This window comes from Drosophila ficusphila, unplaced genomic scaffold (assembly GCF_018152265.1).
Source record: "Drosophila ficusphila isolate 14025-0441.05 unplaced genomic scaffold, ASM1815226v1 contig_791, whole genome shotgun sequence".
NCBI lineage: Eukaryota > Metazoa > Arthropoda > Insecta > Diptera > Drosophilidae > Drosophila > Drosophila ficusphila.
Genome location: NW_025064737.1, coordinates 1,176,409 through 1,199,375, shown reverse-complemented (window position 1 = coordinate 1,199,375; position 22,967 = coordinate 1,176,409). Strand labels below are relative to the sequence as shown.

The following is a 22,967-nucleotide window of genomic DNA, read 5'->3' as shown; positions in this document are numbered from 1 at the left end:
CATTTCGCGCAAGATGACGTCAAGTGTACTTGGCTAAGAGAACTCTGCTGACAGCCGCTTAACATATCAGTTGGAAATTTGAAATTTTTGGTGCATCCCATTTGGGATTGGGCCTGCATGCAAAATCTGTTGCAGAATTTATTAAGTGACGATCGGAGCGGGTTGCTTATTCGATCTCAGTGTCAGCGGATCGGGGATTCTGCAATTCAAATTGCCATTGTCTGGCCGGGATGTTTCGTGTCCCTTCGATGTTTCGTGTCCACTTCTTTGCATACTCCGATCGTCCTGTGATTGACACGGGATTAGCATACTCGACCCTCGAGTGGATGCCTTGTAGGTTCAAAGTTAAGCTGGAAACCTTTGGCGTAGGTCGGACACCACGGTCTTTCGAGCCGAAGTTTAATTGTTTTCTGCTTGCCGCGGCGCAAATAGAAATAAAAAACGACAAAAAGATACTTGCGGCTTGTCACAAACACTTGTACCGGTCATTTGTCAACGGTCTGGCGTCTGGTCAGGAGAAAAAAAAGAAAGAATACAACACAACGACTGAACATCGTCATCGTAATCAGCAACGTGTGCGGCACTCCGAGATCCCAGCACCTGGGATCGGGTGGGTTTGGTGTTATATGGGAGTGCGGGGAGCACGATCATCTGGCGGCCTCGGTTTTGATCTTATCGTGCAAAAACAACTTTGAACTTGTTGCACTTTTTACAGCGAATTGTAAGCCTTACACAGAGGAAAAGTGCGAAATAACTTATAAGTTTGCATAAGTCAAATCGAAATAGAAGTAACTGAATGAATGGGAAAGGAAACTTATAAACATACAATACTGGACTGTTTTTCTGTTCCGAACTAATGCGGGATATTTCTCCCTGTGCAGATCTGCTGAGTCAGGTTGTTGTCCACTCGGAAAGTCCATAAATCAACGCACTTCCGATCGTCGCAAGAGATCGCTGGCTACTTAGGGGCAGAGGCCTGTGGCTAATGAGTCGTTTAACCGAAAACCATTATCAATGTCACAATTCCAGGCGAGGGTCATTACTCATAAGAAACGAGCGAGTGAGGAATTCTGTCACAAATTGAACTAATTAAATACAACAAGTGATCTTGGCCAAAAATTACGAGCAGTTTTGAGGCTCTCCGAAACTAAAAATTCCCTCAAATAAGTTTCGAACCCGAACGGTTCCAGAAATAAATCAGACGGAGGGCCAGAGGTGCCACGCTTGAGGTCTGCTGGAAGAGATAAATCTTGGAGGGATATAGAATGCAGATGGAGGAGTCAAAGGGGCCGCAGCGCGGGTTAATTTCTTTCGGAAAAAGAGAATTAATCAAATATGCGGTCGCCGGTTCGGTTTATCCGGCCGTGTATCTGTATCTGTTCCTCTATTCGGCAGGCCGTATCTTTCGCTGTGCGTTGCTGCATTCCTTAGGTGATAAATGATGCTGCCCGGCGGTTCGAGTCACTTTGTGTGTGTTATTTTTGGGGGCAGGCGACAAATGATGTGACATTTGTGATAATGAAACCCCCGTCCCCTTCTCCATGTCCACCTCCTCCCACTCATTGCAATCCAGCACGCGCTGGACAACAGGTGTTTCGGGTCCATCGATGTCCACAGACCATTAAAGAGCTATTAAATCGTAGTCGCAACTACTGTCTGCCTCTGTCCGGATATATTTGTCACACTCTGGATGGGGGGATTGAAGAACAGGGAGTGGGGAATGGGTATGGGTATGGGAATTCCCTGACAAGAAACTCTGAAACAGCAGCCGAGCTTCACCATTAATCACAATTCAAATAAAGGAAGCGTTGCAGTCACAGAATGGTGGTCAGAAAATGGCAAGAATATTAAAAACACTCCAAGAAATGGGATGCAGCCAATTCCTTGGGCCTTCGGGGCAAACTTTCTGTATTGTTTCTGGCTTCGTTTCATGGTGCGAATTGTGCGTGGCAAGGCCACGGGTGCTCCCACCCGCCCACTTTTGCCCACTCCCCCTCAGGTTTTTGGGCATTCGCGTGGCTGCCTTTGGCTGGGTTTCGTGAAAAATGGAAATTATGTCAAGAAGTAAATTGATTATTTCGCTTTAAAGCATTTTTCAATTTATATTCCGTGTTTGTTGTCAACACGAACACATTCAGTTTCGTCAGCCCGGCAGTTCAGCATTTTATTTCCAGCTCTTTCCGCCGTTTTCTTCACTTACTCGTAGGCACTCGAGTGAAATGACATCATGCGGCACAGAGTTCTAATTCTCGACTTTTTGGGAAACAGCTGATGCGGTTCGTTGGCGAATTGAACGATCTGAACCTTGAGGTTTGCGGAGGGAAGAGGAAAACCTTTGTCCACACCGAGTGTGCGGCATATGGTTTCCGGTGGCAAAAGGTATCGGTCTTAAATTTCAGAGGTAACAATTTCAGCTTTAAGGAGCCAAATGTGGGTTGGGTACAGCATTTATACATATTTGTAACTTTATTGTATTAATTAAGATTAATTTTTCAATACTAAATTATTAAATTTAATACTAAGTGTCCTTGCTAATGCTACAAGTCTATAAATCAGCCATTAATATTCCCTTTTCAAGTTTTCCCCTTAAGCAAGCATTGAATGTACCAATAAATAAAATTTAATAAAATGTATAAAATATCAACATTTCGTGTCATATTAAAGTTGAAAAATAACATGATTTTCATCATAACTTTCCTTTTTAGAAATTATGTTTATATTTAAACTACTTCACTTAAAGTTCAATTTGAGCGACTCAAAACAAGGATTATGTGAATAAACAAAATTTAATAAAATATTTAATATCCCAATTTCTTCTCATACTAAAATTAAAAAATTAAAATTAATCCGTTGACTATCACTTTCCTTTTGAAATTGAAATAATTATTTCACTACTTAACTCAAATGTTCGATTAAATCGACTCGAAATTTGAAACCAAGTCTTTCGAAAGTAAAAGCTGTTAATCGTACTCGTCAGATTTGATCCCTCAACTTTATAATGATTCACTTACAATCTACAACTTCGAATCCCTCCACCAATTAAGGAAGCGATTGAAATCCACCTGTTGATTGGCACTCAGGACTCAAGTGCTTTTCGGGGGATTAGGCCAAGCGAACGCCCCCCGGAGACACGTCACGCCCCCGAACAACCCCCTTCACCTGTCCCCGCCCCTTCTTTATAGTATCCCCCACAATAGACAATCAACCCCTGGAGAGCTTTCCTAATTGTTTTCAATTCGGGACAGTTGCCTGCCGCCACCCCGAAGACCATCCTTCAATCCTCCGCTGGCATAATGAGCTGGGTAACAAATTATGCCGCTTGTAGCTTGTATTGTGTTGAAAATATAATAAATGAATTATCTGCATAATTAATGAGCTTTTAATTTTTAATGGCGCGTCGCAGGCTCCCAGAAGGCAGCATAAAGCTCACGGAGGAAGCGAGTGGCGGTCGGTTATCTGTCCGAGCGTATCTCTTAGATACAATTTTAATGTGACTTCTTGCAAATTATTTATGCGCGCATTTTCGCCCAGATAATTATCGTTTATCTCTGATTTAAAGAGTCCTCTCCCGCCAGAAGATGCTGGCCATGTACACACACACACACACACACACACACACACAATTCGCAGAGGTGTGTGTTCATGTTCGAGTCCAAAATGACTACCTCAGTTAATTATGGGGCTCCCGAGTAGGGAGCGAGCGTCGCGCATGCGCACATAAATTAGTCGAGCTGCGCGGGAAACCCGTTCTTCGTTCGTTCTTCCCGTGCTTCCCTGTCTCCCTGTCTCCCTGAACCTCCCCGTGAAAAGACCGCATAAACAGAGGGGCATCCCCTTTGCAGCGAGATACCCTGCACCGCTGCTCCCATTTTTAATGAGTGTCCTGTCGTCTGCAGTTGAATGAACGCGCTACAAAATGCGGCATTGTCGTTGTCTGGCTTCTGGAGTTCTCGCTCGCTCATTTTCCGCAGGCCCATGATTAACTGCTCGGGGTCTTTGACTGGCGCTGATGATGACCACTCGTCCTGGTCGTGGTCGTGGTCGTGGTCCAAGCCCGAATCGCCCGAACCGCCCGACCATCCGACTCAGCAATCAATCACGGGCACGTTGAAGAATTTTTTACCCGGCGATTTTGATTTACTCGCGTCGCACTCATTGACTTTCCATTAATAATTTCCTTTGTAAATTGCATCCTGTGGCAATTGTTGTAATTGTGATGAATTCTTTATTAATGCAAGGAGCGGGCAAGAGCTACTGTCAATGGCGTTAGCTTCAATTATATTCCATATTTCTTGTGCCGCAGAGCTTGGGCCTCGGCGATTTGCATTTAAAACCATACCAGCCATTGCCCCCCGGACTCTCCACTTCTCCACTATCTAATTCGCTGGCTGATGTGATTTTGATGATGCTTTTAGCTCCAGTTATCTGATTTGCTGTGGGTTGCACAACAGCAGGCGCAGCAAAAGAATTGAAATTGAGGCATTAAAGTTGGCCCAGGTCAACGGGGTTGAGATTGAGTGCTCTACACGAGCCATTAGCCGATCTACTTAGAGCCATTAATCAAGCGGAAAGCTAATAGAGCTGTATTATCAGAGTGCCTTCTTTGTTTTGCGCCATTCATTAAATGTATATGCTTAAAAACGCATTCTTCTCTACCGGTTCTTCGCCAATTAAAGACTCTTACTGCATAGTTAATTAAATGGAAATACAGAACGCAAAGCCCGCTCAGCGGAATTAACTTGAAATTTATAAGAAAAAGTGATGTGTTTGCGAGCTTCGCTTTTGGAAAACAAAAGTATTCAACATGGCTGCCCCAGCAACATGTCAGAGAAGATGTGAACACGAAAAAAGGCATACAAAAAAAGTGAAAAAACGAGGCAAAATTAAAACCCAGAGACGAGACTCTCAGCGACGGAGGCTGAAGCCGCGGCTGCGGTGATGAAGATGGAGATGGTGAAGTCAGGGCGCGGAACAAGTTTTCAAAACTTGCTACAAAGGTGTCTTTAAAAATCTTTTAATTTTGGCTCTTCCCCCCGGCCGCTCGCCCGTTTCTTTTTTTTCTCTCTTTCCAGCAATGTGCAAATTTGCTGTCGTCAGTGGGGAACTGAAAATGGAGCTGGAAAAGGAGCTCGAACATGGTTTTTTAGCTGGGAGTCGCCGCCCGCCTTTTAATGAAGCGCGAAGTGCAGCAAATGTATCTGTATCTGCAACTGCACCAAGAAAAAAGATGCCCAACGTGGTCTTCGTTGATTGGAAGATTTTGAAATTGGCAATTTTATACTGACTGAAATACCTAATTTAATACAAATTCAAAAAGTCTGATAAAGCTTAATATTGATCAAAAAGCTTATACTTATTATTTGATTTTATACAGAAAATAGCTTCTTAAATTAAATTATGTAGTAAGTAAAAAATTAAGTTTTAAGAAAAAGTAACTTATTTTAGCTAAACTAAATTTTAGCTCTTTAGAGCACGAAATGAAAACAACAAAATAAACTATTTAATGGGCAAATCGACAACAATAAATGAGGTTCTGTTTTACAAAGAAGAAATATTTACTTAAAGTTGCGTATGAAGTTCACTGCTTTGGTGGTAGTTCTTACGATTTATTTCAAAGCCTATACATATGTTTTTTATTTCTTTATGGCATTATTTTTCTCGCTGTAACCCTGGGAGTATCGAAAGTAAAGCAAGCCAGGCTAAAGTTGTCCTGGGCCCCAGGGTAGAACGTTGCCAACAAATTGCAATTGTTGCCATTGCACTGGAGCTGTCACTTCAAAAGGGAGACAACACACACACATAAACTTTCACACACACACTCAGACAGCGAGGAATCGGAGCTGACCCTTGAACCCCGGCGATTTTAGCACGCCATAAACAGGAAGAGAGCCCCAATTCAGGGCCTGCAACGAAATATGGCCAGGAAAAGCCGAGTGGAAGTGCCAGACATTTAAATCGAATTGGCTTCAGGTGGCACGCCGGCCGCCCGGTTTTAATCTGCGAAATGTAAGACAGTTCGTGGCACGTAGCCGCAGACAGCAGATACATATGTATCTGCCAGATACACTCGCACACACACCCGGACCACGCGTGTAACTCAATTTTCAATGGAGGAGGTGGCAGCACACGTTCCTCCGCCCGAGCTGCAGAAATCCGAGGCGAGGTGAGAAGCCCAGGGAGGCGAACCCAAACCCAAACCCAAACCCGAACCCAAACCAAAAGCCGGCTCACTTGTGGGTTTGTCTACTCAGCCAAATAGTTTTGCCGTCCGCATTAATAATTCACAATTTCATCTCGGCTTGTGTGCGATTTGTGATGGTTTTCGTTTAGCTTTGCGTTTGTTTGCCGCCCGTCTGCAAGGCTTGCGGTCGAGACCAGGTACCACTGTACCTGTCCATAGCCTGTTGCTGGTTGAGCTTTGCGACAGTGGGTAGTGGAGCTCGAATTTGAGATAAATGTGGGAGGGCATGCATAATTTAAGGTACTTAGGAGACTTGTTAACGAGTGTAAAATCTTGTGGAAAAATATTAATAACAAAATGAGCGTAGATAACAAATATTATTGTTTCTGATAAACATTTATTGATAATTCGCTTTGTGGTCACAATCATGTGCTTAGGCAATCGAAACAAGTGAAAACCAAAAGATATCAAAGGCTAATTGCTCACAAATCATTCTTTAAAATGTTATTAATAATGGAGTATTTTATATGAAAAATGCATTTGCTGAGTTATCAGGATTTCTGCAATTCAAGCACTTTTTACCCTTTTGCGACCCACTGTATCCAGTTCGCTTATCGCCATTGCGTCATTTCATTTAAGTTAATGCGCAAAGAGATTAATATTCTATGCGTATCTCGGCGAAACCGTCCAGAGGAAAAGGGGAAAACGGTAACTGGGTGAGAAGTGGATGCTGGAGAGCGGGAGCTGGGGAGCTGGGGATCCGGGGATCCATTCGTGGCCATCTGCAGATGTGCGCCAATTTGCGACTGAATTTGATAAATTCGCATTGCAGCGCTGCCGTGACACTCGGTTGAATTTATGGCTCGCACTTTTTCACCATTCAAATCGCAATTACTTTGCTTGATTCGCAATTTAATTTTCTCCCTCCCCATCGTGCAATCGAGTATCTGGACGATATTTGTATATAGACATATGCACTGACCGCTCGAGTAGTTCTCTAAACAATGGAGAAAGAGTAAACACAATTCGGACTTCCTGCCAGTCCATTAGAATGTCGTATCAAAGTGGAATGGTTTTGAGTGAGCTGAAGGTGTTGTTCCCTGGCGGAATATGTATTTCTATCTTTATATGTTCCTGAGCTGCATCCGCGGATGTATCTGTATTCGCGCTGGCCGCCTGCATCTATCAGCGCTGGCACATCATCAGTCATTAGTGGCGCCATTGTTGGCTCTTTAAATACTGCTGTCTTTGTTGCCGGCGAGCTGTTTCCCCATTGTTACTGTCTCCCTCGAACTCCACTCTCCCTTTCCCTCCTTTTATGCGCTTTTATTAACTTTGGCCAAAATGTGGCCGACTGCCACTTGAAGGCATCAATGGGCAACTGAGTTTCATAAACAACGAGCCATCGGGCCATCATTCATCTTTTGTGTGTGTCGAGTTGAAGACGCTTTTAAAGCGCTTTCTTCGCCGACTGATTTGGGCTATACGATGAGTGATATTCTTCAAGCAGACAACGCGTATATATAGAACTGCAATAGAGTTGACCTACAAACAGATTAAATAATTTGGGGGATGTCTGGCAGAACCTTGTCGTTAATGAGCAGCTAATTTTAATTACACTGTGCTACGAGCATATTTTATTTGTTTGTGAAGTATGCAATTCCTCCTTGAGTAAGTAAAAATATTCTTATTTCTTATATTGGAAACGGTTCTATTAATTTTCAAAAGAATCGCTTACGAATTGGGCTGTACTTCAAACTAGATCTGTTTGTTGCCATGAGCAGCAAACATTATATTTCCATCCATGTAGCACTGTGTTATTAGGCGTTGGTGCTCGTTTTCAGTGCCCGTATCTGCGCAACTTAAAGCCGAATGAATTTCAATTCGAGCAGAGTGATGAGTTCGTTTAGCATCCCTCCGCACTGAATGGGCGCAGAATTCATTAAGAACAATCGCCAGTAAAACAAACCGAGTGTTTCGTGTGCCAAAAAGTTACGCTTGGTGCGAAACAATTCGACAGGCACTTCTGTGCCGAGGCTCCCCATTAGCGGCCCAGAATACTTCAGAGTTGGCTAATAATAGGCCTCGGCTTGGGCAAGAGCCATCGTCATCTGGGAACCGGAGGAGCAGTGAGCACTGAGCAGTGAGCAGTGAAATAAATTTATGTTCTACTGCACTTTCAGCACCTTGCGCAGATGCAGATGCAGATGCCTGGCATTTTGCATTCACCTCGCGCGGTGGCCATTATAAAAATCATTTTCATTTTCGGGGGATTCTAAGGTCCCCGCGCAGAGCACCGAAATAAAAATAATAACAATCATTATGATTAAACGTAGCTATTTGAAAAGTCGTGTTCCAAGTTAATGAAAATGTAATTGGGCAGCGAATGCCGGGCGCGTTTTTCTTCCTGGCTCTGGCTCTGGCCCTGGTTCTCGTTCTGGTTCTGGTTCTGGCTCTGGCTCTGGCCTGAGATCCTCGGGTCCTCCATCTCTGGGTTCTGTCTGCAGCTTCGTTTTTATGGGCGGAGGCAGGCGCAAAAGCAGCATGGCGGCAGGAGCTGGAACTGCAACGGCAGGTCCGCCAGCAGACAGCGACACCCCAGACCCCAAACCCCAGACCCCAAGCCCCAGAACCCAGAACCATTTCCGAGATCGGGAACACAACTCCAGTTCTATGCACAGGAAAAAAGGAGGCCCAACTTCGATCGATTTGACTAGAAATCAACACTGCTTTTATGTTACAAAACAATTCATTTTTTCTAAAATGAATTATACCTAACTTAAAAAGCATAAATCTAGAATAGTTTTCTGTTTAAAATACTTCATTGTTTTAGAATGAAATATAAATGAAGCTTGCTCCTAACAGAATAAACTATTTTTGGATTGCAGCACCTATAATGCATATTTAGGCATTCGTAATGATGAACTATTTGTTGTTTAAAATAATAACGCTGAACTTCTCTGTAATACTATTCTAGTATGAACTTCCTCAAGATGCATTCTCAAATTACGTCTTTTGTGTAATGATCCAAACTTTTTGCGCAGTGCAGCTCCAGTCTCGAAGGCTGCTGCATTCTGCTGCCTTGCAGCGACCGTCGCGTATCTTGTATCTGGCATTCAACTCGTTTGCAAACTATTAATTTTGTGTAACATCCTGGCATCTGCGGCATCGAGTGGCCAAAGCCTTCGGGTTGAACGGCACGATCGGCGGGGAAAACGGAGCAGAAGATATTTGCAATTTAGATTTAGAAAATAGACTGTCCGCTGGCGGTGCTTTCCCGCACGTTAGATTTATTTTCCCGGAGTTTTCGTTTTTAGCCCGGCTTCTGTTTTATAGTTCTTCTCGTCAGTTACCATTATTGACACGATATTCGGTAATTATATGAATTATGTGCAATTTACGGAAATTTTCTGAGCCAAATTGCATGCAAACTTGAGCATATTTTTATGTGCAATTAGCCACTAAATAAAGGCTCTTGTGGGGCCACTCCAAAGCAGAAAGCGAAATAAATATGTGGCGAGCAATTTGTATAAATAAATAAATAAATAACCCACTAATTAGGGTGCGGCCTGCCTGGCTGAATAAAAAATGTTCGAAGAGAAATGTCAACAAATTGTCAATTTTGCTGTACGAAAAAGGGGAGAGGCGATCTAATAGGCATTTGACATTTCGAAAGATTCGCCTGCCAGCCATCAGCAGGTAGCACGAGTATCTTTGCATCTGCATCTGATTCTGAATCTGCGGCAGGTATCCGCTGGCTGCATCTTTTGATGATCTGCTTGGAGCCCTGCCAGGTTTGGTCTTGTCAATTAGGGAATGGATTCCGAATGCCAGCAGACTTCACAAGACTGCATGCGATATTTACCAAACATGCAGCTATGCTCGTGTGTGTTTATTGGCAGATAATTTACGCCGGGAGCTCTTCAAAAAACAAAAACTCTTTTTGCGGAAAGTGTTTCGCAGAATTCAGACAGCCTCGTACTCGTTGTCGTTCTCGTTCTCTTCGCTCGGAAGATGGCGTTTGAGCTGGCGTTTTTTCTTTGCACTATAAAATGGTTGCCACAGTAACAACTTGACGTGATTATATGCAATCAGCCACTCCCCCTCCACCCTTCAGCCCCTCAGCCCCTCCACTCCCCGCCTCATGAGCAACATGCACTCGAAATTTGCATAATTGTTAACATGGTGTTGCTGCTGCCTTTGCCGCTGCTGTTATTTTTACTGGACTTTAATCAGCGCCTGTTTCCGATGCTACCCTCCAGATTACCCTTTATTATTGGCATTTGCGCTGCTTGGCACCTGCAACAACGTTTTTTAATAGCGATTCTTAGTCCGGCCGCAATTATGAAGAGCCATGCACATGCCAACACACCCAGCAAAAACTTCTAATAAAGACATTTGCTGTCGAAAATTGAGTTGTGTTCTGGGACGATTAGGTGGCCGCCTAATTGCATGTCCCAGCAGGCTGTTGACTCTTGAGCTCTTAAATCTAATGTTTTTTTTTAGAGTTTTTATAAATATATTTAATCGTGTCTGTACCTTCAAAGGCAGTCGAAGAATCACGCCAACTAAAAACATATTCGAAAGATATAAAAGGTGTGCAGACAAGCATTTAAGTTTCGGGTGTTTACTTAAGGTCTAATTTTATTGACTGCTCATATAACAGCATCATTTAAAAATGTACCCCAATATATTATTAAATCTGTTAGGCATAATGTTACGTAAGAGCAGCTATTGTTGTAGCTGTATCCAGAAAAGATGTAATTATATATAAAGACATGGCTACACATAGTTGTATAGATGGCTGCCTTTCACATTGCCCTCAACCGAATATGATTAAGAAAGTAATTAAATCTCGGCGATGCATGAAAACTCAAGGAAAATGGCAACGGCAGACAGAGATGCCAAGATACCCGAGCTCTCCGGCGAGAAACATAATTTCCTGCGTTCATTACTTTGAGTGCAGTTTGTATGGGCTGCATATGCATCTGTATCTGCATCAGTATCTGCATCTGCATCCGTATCTCTATCTGTATCTGTGCCTGTAACTGATTCTGAGCGAATTTCATTCATGTCTCTGGCAGGCGAAGTTCATGTTCTTCATTACTGCACCCCGCTGCAATCAATTTCTTCGGCGCTTCCACTTGCCGCAATTTGCATAACAGATACTCGTCGTTCTTGCTGTTATTGCCCGGCTGCCATGAGTAACAGATACATAAATAATAACAATGTGCCCCATTGATTGGAGCCGGGCGGGGAACGAGTTTCCCCACACTCACACACACACACACACACATCCACACGCTTGCAAATCGAAACGGAAAATCAGGCAAAGTTGTTAGTCAACGTGTATCTGTATCGCTTGCGTCGACTTGTTGGCAGTGCGACTGACTACCTATAAATATGCAGTTCATGCGGAGCACTTCAGCGGCTCTTTAATTGGCTGACATGTTGTGATTTCGGGTTGTCAAGCGCCGGTTGAGTAAGCAAATATGGAAATGCAAATGCGATTGCAGGTCTGCAATTAACCTTTTCAGCGGGTAGCAGCCTATATTTAGTTTCTTCGATAAATACTTTCAATGGCCAATCCTTTGCAGTTTAATGAACTAATGAGCGGGCACTTGATTTATGAGACACCAGGCCAAAGACTAGCCAAAAATATTTCTTAGAACCTGAATCAAATGATTTATTCGTCGACAGAAATATTTAATTATTTTTTAGCTAAAATAATAAACGAGCTGCAGGTAGGATTGCAGCCAGGTAGATCGAAGCAAAATGTCAAACTGTTTGCAACCCAATTAATCTCCCCCAACCGCCGGCGAATATGAAGAATCTCCCCAATAATTTGATTACACTTGGGATCCCCGAAACGACTTCGTGAGTTGCCCTGTCGATGGGTCAGAAGCGGTGGAAAATCGGAAAATGGGAAAATCTGGGGACAGCCGCGTGAAACGGGGGGTGGCTGAAAGAAAAATCTGTGTGCGCGCCAGAGACATGATGAAAAATCGCCGAACAATTTTTCGTTCACAATTTTCCAGCCCAACAAATTTCGGGTGGAAATTTGTTCGGTTAAATTTAAATATAAACGGAGCGAGGTGCTGAGATTTATATCAAGCCCCACTGTCCGTATCTGCATCTGTGTCTGTCTGCTTAGATGTATCTGTATCTGTATCTCTATCTGCAAATGTATCTGTATCTGCGGCGGTATTATGAGTTATTGTGGGAGTCAGGCGGCCTTAGCTGCGGGATCAGATCGCCTCACGTTTGTTTACAATTTTCACGAGCTACGATTTTCGCGGTCGAGTTTTTCACGCAGCGTTTCCCCTTTTCCTTCGCCACGGAACTGGAGAAAATCGGAGAGCGTAAGTGCGAGGGAAATGTTGTTATTGTTTATGTATTTTGACAAGATTCCCCGCGCGCACAGTTTGCCAGACAATTTGGTGCTAAGCACTTGGCAACGTTTTCTGCCCAATGAATATGGCTCGCTGGCTCGCTGGCTCGCTGGCTTTCTGGCTTGCTGGCTTGTTGCAACACCCATTCCGAGTGAGTGAGCCAAGTGTCTCGCAGAAGTGGTAATGAGCACTGGCTGAGGTATCGATTGCGGCGAGTTCTCGGCCGGCGGACGGATGTTGATTTATGGAGCTCATTTCTAGCTAATTCCATCATAAGTGCCGGTGAGTTGGTTAAGTGATGCGGTACATTAAGTGCAGACACAAAATGGTTATATATGCCTCTATTTGCGAGTGTTTGTTTTTTTATCTACACATAATAACTAACAAAACTTCGTAGGAAACTGCTACTTGGTAGCTTTTTATACGTTTCGTCTTCTTTAAGTTAGGCTGCTAACTAGCCAAGATAAACTAGTTGGCATGATTATTTCGACGAGCTATTTTTGTTACTATTTATAACTTCCGCACTAGTTCTATATCAGTTGTAAATTTATCTGTCCTTTTACGGAATTGTACATCTTTGTATTTGTCAGATATTTTTAACCACTATTAGAAGTAAATTATTTTTTGTTTGTAATTGAAAACAGCTTTTAATTATCCATGACTATTAAGAGCTCAATGTTTCAAAAGAATTTCCAAGTTAGTTTAACCTCTTTTTCTTATCTGGAAGGTTAAAACTTGTTTTTGTTTGAAAACATGTAATTATTAGTTAATAAGCTTCTATAATAAGTGTTTATTGAGAGCAATCCTAAAATGTAAAAACTACTTACTACTAATCAAGATATACTTGATATTTGAATAGTACTTTATAAACACCAGAATAACTCAATTTTTTAATGAAGGAGGAAAATGGAACTTTAAATGTTTAAAAAAACATTTTAAATTTTGGTCAATATACAACCATCATTGAATGAAGAATAATTCAGAATATTTCATACTAAATCCTAGTTAACTTAATAATATTTATTTATTATGTATCGAATGGAGTACTCACTCGTTCCGAGATGCACTCGCTTCATCCAGGGATAGATCTGCGGCGGGTTCTTCTTGCCGTTGCCGCTGTTCTGGCTGCTGCCCGCCTCGTTGCCGCTGTCGCTCTCGGAGTCCGAGTCCCCGCCCCCCGGACTGTGCATGGGGACGTTGACGTTGCCCGGTCCGCCGGGCACCCCGGATCCGCTGTGGTTGTTGTTCAGGCTGGCGGCGGCGGCCGCGGCGGCCAGACTGCCGCCCAGGACGCCCTTGTTCAGCGATCTGGCCACGCTCTCCACCACCGAACTCGGCGAGAGCTTCGGCGAGATGTCCCGCGTGGAGAGGTCCTGCGGGCTGGCCAGGGACTGGCTGTTGTTGTTGTTGTTGCTGTTGGCGCTATTGTTGTTGTTGTTGCTGCCGGGGACGCCGCCCCCTCCCCCGCTGCCGCCCGGCGTCACGGGGTCGTTGGCGTACTTGCAGCTGATGTTGGCCTGCTGCTGCTGCTGCTGTTGCTGCTGCTGTTGCGGGTTGTGTTGCTGCTGGGCGAGTTGCTGCTGCTGCTGCTGCGCGGCCACCGCCGCCGCTGCGTGGGCGTGCTGCTGCTGCTGTTGCTGCTGCTGCTGCTGCAGGAGCAGGCGCTGCGGCTGCAGCTGTGTGTAGTCCACCATGTCGGGGTTGCCCTGTCCGCCGTAGGCCGCCTGGTTGGCGTAGTGCGCCTGCGGAGTGTTCGGGTAGAGGTTGGGCGTGTAGGCCGCCGCCGCCGGGAAGTAGTCGTTGGCCCCCGGAGTGGCCGCCCCCGCGCTGCCCTGGCCGCCGTTTGCCCCGCCGCTGGCCACCACGCCCCCGCTGCCGCCCGCCCCGCCGCCACTGCCGCCCGCACTCGAGTTGCCCGCTCCCGGGTGGTTCTGCTGCGGATTCATCTGCTGCGGATAGCAGGAGGCCAGCGAGTTGACGAACTGGTACGAGGACATCGCGAAGCAGTCGGGATCCATTCTGAAGCCAGGGGTCCTAGTCGTGGATTGGAGTCTGCAAGTCGGAGGAAAAGCCATTAGAAACTGAGTTGATTGCGGTTCTATAAACAATTAGTAACAGAATGTTGGGAAAGCTTATGAAGAGCGCATTACCCCTTTAAGAAGCTATTGTAAAGTTAATCAAATTCCTTTAAACCAAATTAAAAGATTCCATAATTAAGATTGGCAAGTTTGTATTAAAGCATTGACCTTCTTGTTGATTGGTTGATACTTTAACCACCATTGTTATGCTTTGTATTCTTGAACTCTCATAAAAAGAAAAGGAACTCGGCGAACCTCAGAATTAATTCGTTTTATTGCTTTTCCTTTTCAAGCTTGAGATCTCTTTCTGCGATTGGCAACATTGTATCTGCGAAGCTGCGGGGGTTAAGTGTTTGCATGCAACTGAAGATAAACCGAATGGACACCAGCTTTTGAATGCAACTTATTTGTAAAGCAAACAACTGTGGCCTTAACCTCGGGGATACATACAATGTAAATTCGGAATTTAAGATGAAGATACTCGTATGAGCAATAAAATAGATAGAGAACTATTTGTATACAAATCAATAAGTCAAGTGAGGAATACTCTTGGGCAGCACGTAAAATACTTTATTCAAAACCAAATAATCTAATAAAGTAAAGCATTGGAATTAAAAATACGTGAGTTATAAAACTGCTTTTAGTTTTTCAGGCGAATGAATACGAAAACATCTTTTGATTGGCTCCTTCTTTAAAGTGTTGCTTCGCTCGCTGATAATTTCGCTGGCCTTTTACTCGGCTATTGTTATTATTACTTTTAGAACGGTACAAAGTCGGGTCTTGCTTATTTTCCGCTGGTGGAGAGAGTAGGGGCTGCCTAAGCATGCAATTTAAGCGCGCCGGGCCATCGAAGTGGATACTTTATACGTGGAGAGGAGCCTTTGGCCGCGGAATGCCGAGGGACCGCCCACTCTTCTGGACACACTTGGCGCAAATTTCTTGCGGCTGCACTTGCTGGCTAAAACCCCCTTCCTTCCCCTCCGCTCCCCTCCCCTCCGCTCCACTCATTGCAACCATCGCAGATATTGCAGTCTTGGTCTGGGGCATGTTTGTTCAATGGCGGAAAAACTCGTATTCTCCGCCGCGCAGATAGCAAACAAAAGCAATGACCCTCCGCTTCGAAAGGAGCTGAAGGAAAGGAAAGGAGCTCTCGAATCGCCCCAGAGCCGAAAGAGTGCAAAAAGGCAATACGGCAAAAGAGGCCAAGCGAGGCCGCTGCACATGAACATGGCCAAAACCGAAAATCGAGATGGCAATATTGATTCGCAAAGCCGAGTTCTATATACTCTAAAATTTATACGAAATAATTCCTTCGAGAAATACCAACTGTATTTTGCGCAAGTTCAATTTAAGTCAACTTTTCCTTAATATAAAAATTGGAATAAAAACAGTTGAGATTACTTCTCTAAATTTTAGCTTGTGTTAATTTAAAGGTGGAAGTATAAGTATATATAATTTGTGAAAAGGGTCTGAAAATTCCTGAGATGATAGCACCTTTTCGAAGAGCATCGGAATAAGCAACAACAGCGGAGCACAGAGAACATTGGCCAAAAACAATGCACCCAAATGCACACCCCGCACCCCGCTGCCCTTTTTGTGTCTCGAAACCAATAATTTTGATTCAGTGGGCAATTTAACCCTTTAGCATGTTGGGCAAATGAAAGGAGCTCTCAACTTGGGCTTAAATTAAAACGCCGTACGCCATTCGAAGCTGGCCAAGAACCCAAGGAGCGAATGCTCAACTTTGGACAGAGATTTATTTGATGAGCAGGGTTCTCGGGGAAAACGCAACAAAAAACAAAAATTAAGGAAATATTGTAAACTCGCCTTCGGGTCTCTGCTCCGCCTGCTCCGCCTGCCCCCTTTTCCCCCTTCCCCCTCGCCGATCTGTAGCGATTATAGGCTTAAAGGCCGGAGTAACGGTGCTTTGGAGAAAACCATTTCGACCTGGCAATATGAGAATTATAGTTGTAGACAAGCGCCCGTGTTTAAGCCAAACAAGGCCGAAATCAGCGAAATTATAGGATCAGCGACTCTGGCTGACTTTGAACCTTTGACTGGCAGATATTTAAACAACCTGGGGTCGAATCGATTTGGTGGCAATTCGAATGGAAGCGATGAAAATTGATTGGGTGAAAAACCACTGTTTTCGGCAACCAAAGATTGGGGGCTTCAAAAGTGGAAATTGATTTGCCAGTTATGTCTTTCGTAATGGAATCGATTAATTCACACTTATATTTACTTAGTAATTTCTTCTCAATTTATATTCGTATTTATTTATTCATAAGCAATCTTATCATAGGCTTCCCTCTTAAAGTTTTCCCAATGCAGTTGCATTTATGAAAATCAAACTAAAGCCAATCACTTAAGGCAAAATTAAAAATTCAAAAATCTAGAGGGGAAGGGAAGCTGAAGCCATAAATTAAACGAATTTTGGAAATTGTTTTCGAAATAGTTTAAGACGGCGCTGAGGCGACAAGCGGTTCAATTGGTGTTAATTAAATCCATGAATAATAAAAACGCCGGCGAATTTTGCGGGCAGCGAAAGAGACGGGGAACCGGAGGGGAGAAAGAGAGGGAGGAACAGACTCCGTCTTAGATTGGCGATCGTCGGCCGAATTCATAAGAAAGCCATAAATTATGGCAATTCTCCCGGGCTCAGCGACATTTTGGACTCGGGCAACCGAGTTTTTCTTTTGTTCCTCCCCTGTTATATAAACACTTTAATATGCCTTCGAATGGGAGCGAAATTTCTCTTTTGCCCCGATACTTAAACCGCAGAACGAATTTCCTTTTCCCGGCCACGTCGCTTTCCATTTCACATTGACACAGGTAGGATCAGACCCTGTTTAACCTTTAGAGGAGGGTAAGAGTCAAAGTGAGAGTAAATAAACAGCAATTGAGTTGCACATGCGTTTGGTGATGCCATAAATCAAACGGGGGGAATATTCCAAAGCGACAGCTGAAAAGGGTTTCTTCTTTGAAACTCATCCAAGATGTTGATTGTATTTTTAGGGGGTAGCGTGTGTACTTTATTCGATCTAGGGGCTGAGCATCTGCCCAATTAAGATGATTAAGTTTAGCATAATCGATAATTACCCTTTCTGTGGGACGTTAAATATTCGTAGATACAAACAAAAGATATAAGTATCGATTTTTTAATTCTTAAAAAATACATATTAATATTGATATTATCAGTTTTATATATACATATAAGGTGCAATTTATCAACCATGAAATTAAATAAAAGCCCTTTTTATAAATAGCATATGATTTGGATATTATTAACATCTTTAATACTATTAAAACTTGTATTATGTTCCTCTTATTTTAACCTTACCTAAACCCACTTTTACTAGTTCTACTCAAACCCCACTAAATCAAAGCCTAGCCCAACTCGTTTCTGCTTGAAGAAAACCCCGTGAAGGAGCTGTCATCCATTTCTGGGCACTCCATCATCGTCGGCATCTACGTCATCGGCCCAGAGGCCACCATCTTAATTATGAGGCGCACAAAGCGGCCAGAAGAGCAGTTACTTCTCCTACGAATGTCGCCGGGCTGTTTGTCGTCACCATTACGGATTTTGTACCCAAACGAGCCCTGGCCATAAATCATAATTTTTAATATTTGTTGTCAACAGGGGCGTAGCTTGTGTGCATGTAAACACGCCGCTCAGAACCTCAAACAGCGGTACGCACGGGTACAACTCTCGAAAAAAAAAACGAGAACAAAAAAGATAAATAAAAGGTATTTGCGCACGCGCAGTCACACTCATTGGCAAAGCTTGCCGTCCCGCTCCCTCGACAATGCACTGGCGTGAGAGGGAGAGAGAGGACCGAGACTGTGTGCGGACCCATTAAAAAGTCATAAAAATTTGTAAGCACCTCATAAAAATAGTCATAAATATTATTCCTCTTCATCTTTTTGTGTCTTTTTTTCTCACTCCCGAAACTTGCATCTCTTTCTGGCTTCTGCTGCGGCAACCCTCGTCACATGTTTGCGGTTTGTTTGTTTGTTTGTCACGGCTCTCATAATTTTTATGAGTTCTTCAATTGTTTTCCCAGCTCAAACCAATCATCGATCCCGATCCTCGCTGCAAGCGGCCATTTGTGGTTCGGTCTGATAATTTACGATCAGTTGCGCAATGGTCGATGGAAATTATTATCTCAGTAGTCCTGTTTCGGTCAAGGACATCTCAACTGTGTAATATATTATGGTTTTGCTGTGTTTAGCTACTGTTTATGTGTAACAGTTGATAATTTAGATTTATGGTAGTCTTTAAGTGAGTATTGTATTTCAGTTGGTGGAGGTTCAACTTTTTTTTCTATCCCATTAATACATTTTTAAACTTTTAATACGTTAGAAAATATAAATTTAACATAAATATGTGCTATAATAAATAATTAATAAATATTTTCTTACTATTGTAATAAAAATTTATCAACTTTAGCAACAAAAATAATGACCTAATCTTTTATTTTTCTTTGTTTGATTTTCTACTTTGTAGTTCTTTATTTTCGTTTCCTGACAGAATTGTCTGCCATTTTTGCGGCCAATAGATCAACGACTTTAGCACAAATTTTTTGCTTGCGTGTTTGCGATTTTGATTTATAAATATGAACAAGTGGAGCTGAAATATTTGAGGAGGGCGGCGAGGAGAGCCGGGGTTAGCCCATGATGAATGTCTCCGCCAGGCGCAGGCCAAATAAATTACAGCGCTGCAGAAGACACTCGAAGAACTTTGGACTGGCCTCTTCCCTCCAATTAGCAGTATGGAACTAGAAGTCGGAATGGGAGTGTTACTGGGTACTGGGTCTGCGATTGCGACTGTCTCACTGTTTGCCCACATTATGCAATCGGGGCAGCCAGCTCTTTGATCTTGGCCCACCCTCGGCGAGCCAAACGAATGAAAGTGACCTACATCAAGTGGAATTTCTTCCACTTAGAGCCCATATGTGTTCAGCCCCGTCGGGATGTGGATGTGGAACTCTGCCGAGGAGGAGCGTCTTCACTCGGTCATTGGCAAAGTCGCCTGAAGTTCCAGACCAGTGCGTCTTCTATTCACGTTACATATTTTCAGGTTCGCCCCATGGCGTCTTGGCCAGCATGAGTTCGCTTCCCCGGACAGGGCCAAGCCTATGTGGTAGTACTTCATCCCTACTTGGGTTGGGTATATAGCGTATATAGCTATGTGCCTGGATTAGCCTTCTATATGCGCCGCTTGTTAGGCATTTTTCATTCGCTGTGACATTTCGCCTTTGTGCCTCTTAATTATTTCAAAAGCGGCTGCATTTCGTTTTAATGAAGTGAAAATTCCTTGCGTTGATACCGCGCACGCAACCCAACGAAAAATTACCAAAACACACACCACAAACAGAAACAAAGGACTGATATAGGAAAATATACAAAGTAGGTTCGGGGTTCGGTTTCGGACAAAACAAATACACTTATTGATTTATAAAGATTAAATTACTTGGTAAGAAATGCCTTAAAATAGATTTATCATTCAAAAGAAATTACATCAATATACTAAAGTGCAATGTTTTGTGAATTAAATAAAGTTATCCAATATAAGTCAGTAAAATGTATTGTATTTACTTTCTAAGAAATGCCTTAAGAAAGTTTCATCATCCCAAGAAATTTAATTTATATACTAAAGTGTAATGTTTTATGAATTGCGTTGATGAAAGAAGGTTACAAAAAATAAATTAGTCCAAAAGACTGCCACCAAGTATCAGGTTACATAAGTTGAAATGAGATTTTAATGAACCTTATAAATCAAAGATGAACCTACGTAGCATGAATATGGATTTTTATTGACTCGTTTACTTTAATATTTTACAACACATCAAAAAAAGCACAAAAAATACAAAACAAAAAAATAAAACGGAATATTCTTTGACCTTCGAGCAAGCATTTCCACCTGTCCCTAGGTGGATAGCGAATTAGCCTGCCCTAAAACCCGTCTACTCACAATTGCAGTTAGCCGTCGGCGCTCACCTCTGGTGAAGCGGGTTTCTTTTCTGATATTCACTGCACTGAATCACAAACCTCACTTGTAACTCGGAAATAGCAGAGGGCAATCACAAAGGCAAAATGTCACAACCAGCCGGATATGTGGAGAGTTAATCCGCTGGCATCCTGCTGGCAAATTGGCTAGACTTGAGCGTTCTACCTGCAGGTGAATGTTTAGATGGCAACTGGCCGCAAAGGGCTAATCGACGGATTTGGACGGCTTTTAAGTACGGAACTAGAACACACGCACTCGCGCAATTTGTCACAGATCGCGATTAGTATCTGCGGGATGGCCAAGTATCTAAGTGTCTGTGCGAATTTCACGCCGAATTTATGACTGTCCATCAACGCCAGCATCGATGCAAGCACTTTGCTGCCCATCCATCTTCCGCTAATATCGAACAGTTTCCGAGTGTCTTTGTATCTTTGCGCGGCACAGCAGTGGCTGTGTGTTGGATTGTTTGAGCTGCAGAGTGCTTTTTTGTTTTATTCCGGTGTATCCGCGGATACGTGCTCGAAGCGCCAATGTCTCACTTTGACTGCTCGGGCATAATTCAAATATCTGAGCATCAATAAAAAACACACCGATACGCGTACGCGCTGCTCACTCACACTGCCCCAATTCCCCCGTCCAATTGTATCTGCGAGTACGAGCAAGTAGGGCTATGTAGCTACGTATCGCCGACCAAGTGCAGCGTTCATTATTCGAAAAGTGTGCGAGAGGGACGGCAGAGCGGCGCACTGGCCGCCGTCTCGGTCGCTCTTGGGAAGAGCATGCCTCCACCTTTGCGGACGCGAAGAACGTTTCGAATCAACCGCCAAACCAGAAATTCGTTGCCACAAATTGTATCTCACGTACACGGGGCCCCTGTGTGTGTGAGTTCGAAAGAGCGCCAGTTCGAAGAGCACCTCTCTCCGCATTTCGAACAAGTTCTTATTGCTCTCACTCCCACCGTACGTGTCCGTGTGAGATCGTTAATCGGGAGTTCGAAAAATACGTTTTCGAACTCCGACTTATCCGAAATTCTTATTGTTCTCACCGACACTGTCCGTGTGAGATCGATTCGGCGACTTTGGGGACTTTTGTGAGTGCTTTGAAAAGGTAAATCTATCATAACAAACCCTCTGGAGGCTCAATATATGATGAAGTAGAAAATTACATTTTTTCTATGTTTATATAGTAAACAAGAAAAAAAAAACAGTGACTGCATGTTTTTGTTTACTTATGATAATTCTAATAAATAAAGAAAAATTTATCACAACAAACCCTCTAGAGGCTAAAAATATGATAGTTTTTGAAAAGTTTATTTTTTAACTTTATCTGATTTACAAGAAGAATACACTAAATGCATGATTTGTTTATTTTTGAGATTTTTTATAAAAACCAAAAAAATGGTATCCAAATAATCCGTGTGATGGCTTAATTTATGACGAAGTAAAAATTACTTTTTTTTCTAGTTACCGGAAAAAAACACAGCAAATTCTTGTTTTATTAATTTTTTTTTAGATTTTTAATAAATAGGAAAAAATCCTTTGCCTTGGTTAATAAGAAATGACAATAACGACGTTGGAAAGCAAAAATATGGAATTTAATGTTTACATTTTTAAGTTGAGTTTTGAGTTTTTTATGTAAATTTTTATCCGTTCAATCCACTGCAATATTTTTTAAGTGTTTTAGTTTTTTTAGTTGTTAATTAGATATTGACAATATTTTGACAAAAAAGAATGGTACCCATTGATAATACATTTCCCCCTATTTTTTTATTTAACTAAGAATAAAATGTAGGGCATATTAAAATATTATGAATATTATTTATCTTAATGCTCCGCCTCCTTCTTTCTCATCTTTCAAAATACTTTTTGGTTTTTGCTGTATAAACACTTGTTCCTTACCTTGATGTGGATGGTTATTGGAAATCCAATCGGGTTTGAAACAGTCGTTCACTTAATAAGTTTTTTCAGGCAACACTTCACTGTTTAATATGAATTTTTGTGGGAATTGTATTTGCATTGAGCACTGCACATTTATTTTTTTTTTTAGGTTTTTGTTGTGGTTAACACTTTGAGATATAAATTTCAGGTATGTAACAAATTTCTCCTATCCAGAGGAGTAAATGGTTAAGTATCCGCTATGGGGAGACCATAACACCTTGCCGTCGCCAAAAAGCTTCCATGGAATCATAAGACTGACTTTCAGGCGGAAACTTCGCGGATTGCGGGCGCGTACGAGTGCGAGTATCTGTATCTTTTGCAGGAGACCGAGCGCGCAGCTTGGCGACTGAAGTGCGCCACGTTCGATTC

At 42.8% G+C, this 22,967-nt stretch overlaps 1 protein-coding gene across 2 annotated transcripts in view; it reads right to left on the bottom strand.

Moving 5' to 3' along the window:
* Positions 1–22,967, bottom strand: part of LOC108089091 (homeotic protein Sex combs reduced) — a 28,961-nt gene extending 5,994 nt beyond the window's left edge. Inside the window, exons 1-2 of one of the 2 annotated variants that reach the window (XM_017187204.2) lie at positions 22,560–22,967; positions 13,625–14,625 (exon numbers count right to left, since the gene is read on the bottom strand). In XM_017187204.2, coding sequence (XP_017042693.1) covers positions 13,625–14,591 — 967 coding nt within the window. In that variant the 5' untranslated portion in view covers positions 14,592–14,625; positions 22,560–22,967. Of the gene's footprint in view, positions 1–13,624; positions 14,626–20,625; positions 21,292–22,559 lie in introns of those variants that run through there. The other variant, XM_017187205.2, reaches the window with a different exon arrangement.